The sequence below is a fragment of the Nuphar pumila genome, chromosome 7 (assembly GCF_984573655.1).
Source record: "Nuphar pumila chromosome 7, dmNupPumi1.hap1.1, whole genome shotgun sequence".
Lineage (NCBI taxonomy): Eukaryota > Viridiplantae > Streptophyta > Magnoliopsida > Nymphaeales > Nymphaeaceae > Nuphar > Nuphar pumila.
The window spans coordinates 103,967,026-103,977,648 of NC_143255.1; the positions used below are offsets into that span (position 1 = coordinate 103,967,026).

At 39.3% G+C, this 10,623-nt stretch overlaps 1 protein-coding gene across 1 annotated transcript; it reads left to right on the forward strand.

Moving 5' to 3' along the window:
- The first annotated feature begins 3,623 nt into the window (after window positions 1-3,623).
- LOC149832730 (protein indeterminate-domain 4, chloroplastic-like) lies at window positions 3,624-7,511 on the forward strand. The gene is made up of 4 exons (XM_090014681.1): window positions 3,624-3,849; window positions 3,923-4,252; window positions 4,410-4,806; window positions 5,881-7,511. The coding sequence occupies exons 2-4, from the start codon at window positions 4,093-4,095 to the stop codon at window positions 7,184-7,186; spliced, it is 1,863 nt and encodes a 620-aa protein (XP_089870807.1). The 5' UTR covers window positions 3,624-3,849; window positions 3,923-4,092; the 3' UTR covers window positions 7,187-7,511.
- Window positions 7,512-10,623: the final 3,112 nt, after the last annotated feature.

Sequence of the window (10,623 nt, forward strand, 5' to 3'; positions counted from 1 at the left end):
CCAATGGCTAGGGTTGACTGGGTCTAGGTCCAAAATGGTATGTCAACACTCAATTAAATGGGTTGATCAGTGTCTTGGAGATCAAATTGTCTCGAGTACTGAAAACTATGGTCAAAAGTCAAGACAAGAGCAAACCAAACCAAACCAAGCCATGCCATACCCAACCTAAACCTTAGGAAAACATCAAAAGATTTCTGAAATAATTAACTAAAGCAGTGATTGAATTACGAGTGAGAAGAAGTTGTTCCAGAGTCACCATCAATTGAATATGAACAAAGGATTCCTGAATGTAGTGCGAACCAGTTTTTGATAAACATGGTGCAAATGATCAGTTGGATGCCACTGAAATTCCTTTGAGAAAGGGATCTATATCTAGAACAGGCCTTGCCTGAACTGCATCTGGGACTAAGCTTTCAGGATGCCTTAGACCTTAACTACCTAGTAGATGAATATTGAATGTAATGCAGCCTATTTTTCTTTTAGAATATGGTATATATGAGTTGGATGTCATTGAAATCACATTGAAATAAGGATCCTCATCTAGAAACAGCCTTGCCAATACTCTATATAAGGGTATACATTTTCCTTTCATCTACATGGATACATTTAGAAAGTCTAGTTCTAACATAATGGTAGTGAGGTTTTGAAGGGTTCCAGTCACATCCATCCTCATTGGCAGCTCTGTGTTGAAAGCAAGGATAGTTAAAATTGGGGCAATCTTGCTAAAAGGGTTTGGGTTCACATGCATGCTGCACTTGCCTTGTCTAAAAGAATAAAAAAGGTGTGAAAGAGTGTATCTTGGCCAAAGTCATTTAATATATATGGGTCTCCTTTTCCCAAAGAATGCTAACTTTACAATTGCCAATTTATATGATTGAAATGATGATATCTTTTCAAGAAAAGAACATATTTTAGTCCAATAGATTATATACGGCCCTCAGCATTCAAAAGCATAAGGGAGACATGCACATGGCGAAAAGCTTTATTCAAATAATTTATGATGAAACCTAGAGAAAAGAATGTGGTCAACCAGTCTTATCATTCTATTGAATTTCATTAATTGGATTTGTATGATCTTTAATGTATGCATACCTTATTTGCTATGTCACAGGGACAAGCCATTTTTGGCCGTGGTGACACGACCAAACACACACTCAGGTATGAATGTGAGTTTAATATTTTTAATTATTTTAATAATGCTTCACTGAGAATATATATATATATATATATATATTAAAAAAATAGTCTTTCATTGATTAATTTTTTAAAAAAATTGTATCATCATGTACTCTATTTTGAGAAAAAAAAGAAATTGTGAGTCAAAGCTGCATCGCATTGAGACACATTTGCCGAGAAATCACTAATTATGGTATATGTTTATTGATACTTATAAAATAGAACTATTTATTTAAAAGAAAAAAAAAGTGGACAGGGTGTTAGAATCCAATTTTTCATATGGCACATTTCGATTTTCCAGCCATTATTTAATTTCTAGCAAAATATCACTATCCTTTTTTCTAGGAAGAAAAAGGCTTCTTGTAATTAAAAAAAGTCAATCCTCCCTTACTTTACTCGAAAGCATGATAGACAAATTTTGGTCATAGGCCTCATGATAAAAAGGAGCAGTGCCAGAAGCCAATGTAACAGTTCTGTGCTAGTATCCTTTTTTTCATTAGATTCTTCATTGCCAGGGCTATTAATAGGAGCTAATTTGTAACCGATAATTGACATCAATGAGATGTCAGTAACTTTTTATTAAAAAATAGCAGTAATTGTACATATCATCTAAAGGCTTCTAACTTGAAAGTTGATTGGTAGAGGTGTTTATATATATATATATATATATATATATATATATATATATATATATGGTCCACACCAATGTTAGCAGTAAGGGTGCTTATATGTGGGCCTGTATTGGCAAAATTTCGATACGTTGCAGGCCTGAATCGGCTATTTTTTAATAATTGTAAAAAAATATCAAAACATACTTTTTTAATCTTATTTTAAATTTATTTTAATGGTTTTAACACGTGGCATGTTATAATTTTTGAGCCGATGCAAAACGATTCACTTGAGCATCGGTACCGAGCTGATACTGCTGAATCGGTGGCCCAAACGATTCAGGGCCGATATCGATACTGACAACATTGGTCCACACCAAGGAGTCATGAAAGAAAAACTTAATTAGGCTTCCTTTTTTCACCCATTTTATACATAAAAATGAGAGACCCTTATTTTGGTATGCAGGTGAAACAAACATGCCAACCTATTTTTCTGTGGGGCCATAGTTAACAAGGGTTTCAATTTTCACATTGACCATGTATTTAACACATAAATCTGCTAATTTACGTATAGAATTTTTCACATATGGAATGCCTTTTTCACAGAGGTCTTTTCTTATCAGTGGAAACTAAACAAACGAAGCCTTGGTCAAAGATTTTATGCATAGAACTAGGAAAAAGGGCACAACCAAAAGTCACTAACTTAGAATATATATAAAGAAGAAATTAAAACTGATGGAATTATATATTAGACGCAGAGAATTGCTTAAACATTTTCTTCAAACCACAAGACGACCCATAATAGAGTTTGGACTGATCTTGTATATAACCGCTAATTCACATTAATTATTAACATGCCATCATTTTTATGACTAAAGGAAGAGATATAAATTTTTTTTAAAAGGCGAAAAACTTTGGTCAATGGACCTCATATAAAGTCAAAGACCAATATCGTCATATTTCTTTCATCGAGGGTCTTTCCCATCATTGAGATGAAAGTCATGTCTATCTTTGGTGCATGTTGCTTTGACATGGGATATTTTGGTATTATACCGGGCTCTTTTTTCTCTTTTTTTTTTTTACGTGTCATGATGCATGGTTAATGATTCAGATTCGGGGAGCCCGTGATTTACTGGGCCCAGCACGAGTCGAACCCAGGACCACGGGCTTCTGTCTAGGCGTTCTCCATGCACGTGTTGTCTAGTAATGTCTACATAAACATTCCCCCTCATCCCTAATGCCTATAATATATACGGAAATGCCAACCCAAACTACATTTCTGCCCTTCACGTAAGTCTCTCTCTCTCTCTCTCTCTCTCTCTCTCTCTCTCTCTCTCTCTCTCTCTCTCTCTCTCTCCCCTTGGTGTAGTTTTCATTTAGTAAAACCATATTTTCTATCACCATCATCACTGCTATATGCAAAAACGCAAAATCTTGGACTGATTTTCCCAAGTTCCCAACAGAACATGCATGCCAAGGAAACTACTAAGCTGCTTTGGCTACCAAGTGATCACTTTAACCTTAAAAGCACAGGGGTGAACGCATACACACACAACTATTATTGTTTTGGTATCAATTAACGCTTTCTTTTTACGTTATAAATTATAAATTTGTACCCATTTTAACACTCATGCATGTGTGTGTCCGTGCTAGAGAGAGGGGATAATAAGGTATACAAGGAGAGAGAGAGAGAGAGAGAGAGAGAGAGAGAGAGAGAGAGAGAGAGAGAGAGAGAGAGAGAGAGGTGGCCCCAACCAACCCATGGTGTGTATAACGACAAAGGGGGCTGCGTGGGAGGAGCATGAACAGTGACTCCCCTCAATTAATATTCACTTTGTATTTTATTGTGGTGGGGAGGGTGGAGCAAAATCGGGGAAACTGTATACACTTGACGAAAGAAAAAAGAAGAAAAGCATGGTGGTGATGAGGGATTGAAACGAATCTAACAGATCAATCAACAGCACCAGCAGTCGGCAATAACAAGAGCAGGCGGTGAGAAGAAGAAGAAGAGGAAGGAGGAAAACAAACAACGATCAGAAAGCTACATGCCGGTTTCTTCTTCCATGCAAGTGCTAACCTCCTAGATGTTAAATTTCCCATTTTCTTATCGCTTTTACTCAAACCTCGTTTGTTTTCAGGAATTCAGGTGAAGATGGTATGAGTTACTCATCAATACTCAGAGTGGGTAGCAAGAAATTCGGTTAATCCCCTTGGCTTGATAATCCACTAGAAAGAGAAAGTAGGGGAGAGGGAGAAGGAGAGAGGAGCAGACACACACACACAGACAGACAAACCAAGAGCGAAAAAGATGGCTGCTGGCCCCCCTCCAAAGATGTCATTTGGAATTATAGAAGAAGAAGAGAGCTGCATAGGTTCTTCACAAAACCAGGTGAAGCAGCAGTCCACATCCACAACTGCTACAACAAGCGTACCTCAAAAGAAGAGGAGAAATCTCCCCGGAACACCAAGCAAGTATCCATTTTTATCAATCATATACACACATCATATATCAGTATTTTTTTTCTTTGATTACTTTTATGTTTAGCTAATTTTGTTATCTTTTTCAGAAACCTGAACAGTGATGAAGGGGCAGTACTAATCTTTGTTTTTTCCTCTTATATGCAGATCCAGATGCGGAAGTGATTGCACTCTCACCCAAGACCTTAATGGCTACAAACAGATTCATATGTGAAGTGTGCAACAAAGGGTTTCAAAGGGAACAGAACCTGCAACTCCACAGGAGAGGCCATAACCTTCCATGGAAGCTGAAGCAGAAATCAACCAAGGAGGTCAAGAAGAGGGTCTACCTTTGTCCAGAACCCACATGCGTCCACCATGACCCATCAAGAGCCCTAGGTGACCTCACAGGGATCAAGAAACACTTTTGTAGGAAGCATGGTGAGAAGAAATGGAAGTGTGAAAAGTGCTCAAAAAGATACGCAGTTCAGTCTGATTGGAAAGCCCACTCAAAGACATGCGGCACAAGAGAGTATAGATGCGATTGTGGAACCTTATTCTCAAGGTAATAACAATACCAACGCAACCAAAACATTAATATAACCATTAAATGGTGATGATTGGAATTTACTCTTGTACAGGTTGATCTTATTATTAACTTGATTTATTTCTTTATTTCTTCTCTCTTCATGCTCCGCTTGTTGGTCATTTGATTCCGGTCCTTGGGAAAGCAGGTTCGAACGTTTTCTACGTGTAACTGATGAGAAGAATGACCAATTATACCGAGTCCCTCTGTGATAACTGCTCCCAACCTGAAATTTCTCAGAATCATTGATAGTTTTCCTTTTTCCACTTTTTTTAAAAATAAAGGCTCCTCTTGCTCAGCCTTGGAAGCGACGTCCTTGCCCCTCTCTTTTGTCATTCACGTGTTGCCTTATAGATTCACAGGGTTTGTTCCTTTGTGGGTTGGCTGGACGTGAGCAGGTTTGGCTTTTTCAGGTACCCATCTAGTGAAAGTCATATGGATGAGAAGGAGAGATGATGGCAGTTCTAACCATTTGCATCAGTTTGAGTCTATCTGTCTTCTTCACCCTCTTGCATTTTTACCCAAATATTGAACTGAGCTGCAGCCTTTTGTGGAGCTAAAGGGCAATAAAAAACCAAACAAAAATGGGTTGCAATCAAATGTTGATTGTTTTGAGTTTTAACTCGAGCATTGGCTCCCTTCTTACCCTTTTCTCTCTTTCCTCAATTATGACTGTCCCTCCTCTACATTCTCAACGCGGATTCCAGTTACCAACGTGGATTTTTGGTATGAATGCTGATTAGATCTAATTCTTGGAATTTGGGATCCTGATTTCTTTAATAAAATACTAACTTTCATGGAGTTGTAGATCATGGGTCTTAACAGTTTTGTTTGATCTTTTGATTTTGAACTCAAAACCGTGTTTTGTTCCGATTCTTGTCAGGAGTGACAGCTTCAAAACACACAAGGTATTATGTGATGACTTGACAACTGGGTTCACTTTGAAGTTAATACTAGTGTTATTAAAGTACTAAAAATTTGAGTCTGTACCTCGTTTTGAAGTAGGTTACTCTTTTTTTTTTGTCCTTTTTAGTTTATTCTTATTATTTGCAGGCGTGACAGCTTCATCACCCATAGGGCATTCTGTGATGCATTGGCTCAAGAGAGTGCAAGGCTTCCAAGTGGTCTAAGCACAATGGGAGGGCAGTTATACAATAACAGCAACAACATGGGGTTGGGCTTATCTCAAATCGGCTCCCTGTCTGATCAAAACCATCCCTCTGCTAACATGCTTCGGCTCGGTGGAGCAGGAAGCACACAATTCGACCCTCTAATCCCTGCCTCAAACCTTTCATTCCGGCCACCGCTGCCACAACCACCATCGGCATTCTTCTCTCCTGGCGGTGCCTCTAATCAAGACTTCAATGAGGATACCCAGAATGAATTGCTCCAGAACAAATCTTATCCTGGATTGATGCAACTCCCCGACTTGTCTAGCAACAGTGCTAACAGTTCAGCTACTAAGGTACCAAACAATATTTTCAATCTAAGTTTCTTCTCAAATAGCAATGTCAGCAGTAAGGGTGAGGGGAGAAGCAACAGCCATCTGCAATCATCACCATTGTTGCTCCAAGACCAATTCAGTGGTAACATTATGAGTGATCACATGACTGCCAGTGTTCCTTCTCTCTACAACTCCCAACTGAAGAATGATACAGTCTTCCCCCAGATGTCTGCCACTGCTTTGCTTCAAAAAGCTGCTCAATTGGGTGCAACCACTAGTGGCAACCATGAGAGCTTTCTAAGGAGCTTCAACAGCTCGGCCGCAAACAACGGGAGTCATGACGTGTCGTCTATTGGCATAAACCTTCCGTGGCAGGGCCAGAGGCCACCACCATCTTCCCCATCTTCTTCTCTGCCTACTGCAACCCAGAGCCCTTCCAGCAACAGGCCCCAGCATCTGTCCACAATTCCTCTCAGAAATCTCCATGGTTTTGACCACATGAGGGCTAATTTCACCAGTGGGCAGGAAACCAACCTCGAGGAAATCATGAACTTTGTAAATGGAAGCGGTTCCATGTTCAGGGATGATGCTAGAGGGTTGGATGAGTTTGGTGAGTATAATGGAAGCCATAGGATGAATTTGGAACTCCAGGGTGCAAAAGTAACCAACCTGAATTCACTAGAGGGGAAGCTCCAACAGAATGCAGGTGCTTCTTCTTCTTCCAATATAGGGGGCACAGACGGGCTAACTAGAGACTTTCTTGGTGTTGGAGGGATGAGTAGAGGGTTTATGGGAGGTGCGTTCACTCATAGAGATCATCATCTTCAGCAGCAGCAACCTCACAATGTGAATTTGGTGTCGTTGGACTCAGAGATGAAGTCGCTAGCTAGGTCATATAGTGAACGGATGCAGTGAAGAAGGTAGTGGTGTGAGAGCTCCAAAAACAATGGAGAGATAAAAGAAGAAGTGAAGGTTGGAGAGAACTGTCGGGAAGAAGTTCAATGGCGTAGCGAAGTGCATTAAGATCGGATGCAGGTTTAGATTATTATAGATGCAGTGCTCAATAAGCACTATATTACAGCGAAGGTTCAAGCCGTGGAATACTCACGAACCAAATATATTGCCTTTCTTTTGTTGTTTTGTTCTTCTTTTTTCTCTTGTATGTGAGTAGTTCTGTTTCTTTCTCTTCTAGCTGACAATCCAGAGGGAAAACAATTCATAGTTTTTTATTTGAATGAATGTGTGCATGGCGTGCTTGCTTCTGTATATTGAGAGAGAGAGAGAGAGGTGTGTGTGTGTGTGTGTGTGTGAGCGCTTGAATGCATGCATGTATGTGCATGGAAACAAATTAGAAGTTACTTGGCATGGAAATATTGCAGGACGTGAGTATATATATTCCGACTGCATGACTGTGGGGCGGAAGGGTGGTTTGGTTGAGAGAGAGAGAGAGAGAGAGATAAAGGAAATAAAAAAACGGCTTTCGTCTCTATCTTCCACCCTTTTACCGAAGCCATGATAAACATTCTCCTTCCAAACTCTTTTTCATTTGTAAGAAAGCTGAAAAATCTTTATCCTTTTCTCGCTTTTTCTTCTGCAATAAGTCTCAAACTTTTGCTAGTGCGCACCTGAGCTACGAGACAGCTTCTAACTACGTCATGGTTATTTTGGTCATTTTCGCTGCATAAGACATGCAAACTCTTATGAAAAAGAGAAGTCCTCAAGCTAATAAATTTTTTATTTTTTTATTACATAAAGAAACCACTCTCGGGATCAAAGATCTGACCGCACTAGTCATAGCTTGCTACACCTATTCCTGATGGTGCAAAACTCTGTTGGTGCCCCTCCTCGACTTTCAAGGAGCTTTCTGTTTCGCGTTGCAAAAGAAGATACCTACATAGGGACTGAAACTCAGGATCGGGGAAGACCTCCCTATGCACGAGCCCCAGACCATGTTGGCAACCCCTTGGGGTTGGCATATGATCCTTCAAATGTTGAAAAAAATAGTTACTCTTTTACATGTACCAATGAATCAAATTTTACATGGTCATCATGATAAAACATGTTATAGAACAGATGAACACAATATAAAATATGTAAATAATATTAAATTGAAATTTCCTAATTGATAGAAAATATTTCGCTGCATCACGTTTTCTTATCCAGGATTAGACAGATATAATCCTCCTTGGAAATTTTGTTAGTCTAATACTAGGTTGAACTCTCTACACCGCCAATGGTCTTCATGCCCTATATCATCTTTCATTATAATTTGATTAATTTAATTCTTAAATCATCCCTTTCACCATATTGAGACCCCAAAACAAATCATAATCAACCAAGCTAATTCTAATCATGAAGTGAGTCAATCTTAGTTTCTCGATTGTTCTTTCCTCGAATCTTATCGGCTGTGAAATTCATCAATGCAACAACTCGGTTCAACTCTGCTCAGCTTAATCTCCACTCTCGTCCTCTGTCTTAATTTTGGTGTTGATGAAGAATCAGTTGACCGACTTGTCCAAGCCTTGGCCATACTGACAAGCATTTTTAGAAAAAAAATCACCCTCCTAGAATTTGTGGGACTCATGATGATCTTCATCAACTACAAGTGGCGTCAAACTGGCCTTAGTTGTTGGTATGAACTTAATTAGAATGTAATAAAGGCTGCATTTGATGCTATCTTGCAACGCGACAGGCAATTATTTTTTGCTAATTTGATATGTATTTTCACAAAAAGAAGCTGTGGGTGGGCACATCAAGAGCATGAGGGGCTAGAATCCGAGGCAGGATCAGGTGCAATCACATTGCACAAATGCAATGTGCCGTTGCACCTAATCACCATCCATTTGCTGGTGGGCTCGCTCTAATAGGCTGTACAACAGATGATGGAGGGTGATTAGGTGCAGCCGCACATTGCATTTGTGCAATGTGATTGCACCTGATCCCATCACCTAGAATCCTGTATTGGTCCAAATCTTAGCCGATCCAGAACGCAGCAAGCTTGGTGGAATTGCGTCCTAGTTTCAGAATATGTGAAACATTATATGACCAACGTTTTCTTTCAAAAAGCCCACAAAACTTCTCTCACCTGGTAGGGGCAACTTGTAAATGTAACCAAGCTAGGTGTACTCCTCAGTGGGAACGGGAATCTCAGGCTAGGTGTAGGGTCGATGATGAGGGTTTTTTTTCTTTAGAATACCAAAAAAAAAAAAAAAACATTTTCTATAAAAAAAAATATGAACTAAAATGGAAATATCATAAAGACAGGGATTTGCAAAGTTTCTCATAAAACTACCTCCTTTGCATGAGATAGATATGCTATTCAAACGCTTCTTATATGTTATGATTGCGGGATTCCAAAATTGATCGTATCCTATGCCATATGATATTGTGTATCATGCATTGATCCAAGCCGTCCAATCCAATGCATCGTGACCATCCACATTCTCATCCGTTTGTGCATATGATCCAAGCCGTCCAGATTCTTTCGATTGGACGCATATGACGTACGCAGCATGTCATACGGTATGATCGTTTTTCAAGGAGAGTTCCCATCTCTTCCCGTGTTCCCCGTACGAAAGAAACGACACTTATTGCTTGTAGAGGAATCATTTTTTTTTCAAAAAGAATCCCCATTTTGAATTTAATTGCTTATCTATATGGTGTCTGTGATAAGGTTGGGAAATTTACAAATAGGTACCTAGTCTTGGTGCATTTAAGTTTAGCTGCACCATGTTTCAAATATTTAGCGAAAACGCCTCACTTTCTCAGAATTTGCTCTGGTGGTGTTGGCTTACTTTTACCATCTGAAATTACTCTCTCTCTCTCTCTCTCTCTCTCAACAAACCATCTTCATTCTCCTTTCCAAAAAAAAAAAAACATCTTCATTATCTCTCGAGGGTGTCCATCGTGTACCCTCCAATTCTCTCTCTCCTCAGTTAAGTTCCGTAGGAGAAAACAAGGGCTGGCTCGTTATGCTATTAAAGAAAGTAAGACCAGCTGCCCATCCTTTCACTTTGACAGTCTTTCAAGCTTTCTCATGAAAATTTGTTATATCAACCTTAATTTCCGAGCCTGCGAATATTGTGTTTTGCTGTATTTATGTGAATCTGAAATATGTAAGAACTTGGCCACAAGAGACTGTGTCATGTTGCCTTCTTTTCTTCTGTTTGGGCTGATGGTAGTATGAAAAGAAGAGAAAAGAAAAGATATCATATCATAGGCTTTAATTTGAGCTTGCGTTTCTCATACATGGAGAGAGAGAGAGAGAGAGAGAGAGAGAGAGACTTTGTTTAATATGAAAACGGCTGAATAATTATTAGGCTCTCAATGACAGCTTGCGTCCATGCCACGTT

Excerpts from the sequence above, each read along its gene's own strand:
- LOC149832730 (XM_090014681.1), top strand. The coding sequence starts at position 4,093 with ATGGCTGCTGGCCCCCCTCCAAAGATGTCATTTGGAATTATAGAAGAA. Across the intron at positions 4,253-4,409 it reads AAATCTCCCCGGAACACCAA|ATCCAGATGCGGAAGTGATT; the intron begins GCAAGTATCCAT and ends TCTTATATGCAG. Across the intron at positions 4,807-5,880 it reads TGTGGAACCTTATTCTCAAG|GCGTGACAGCTTCATCACCC; the intron begins GTAATAACAATA and ends TATTATTTGCAG.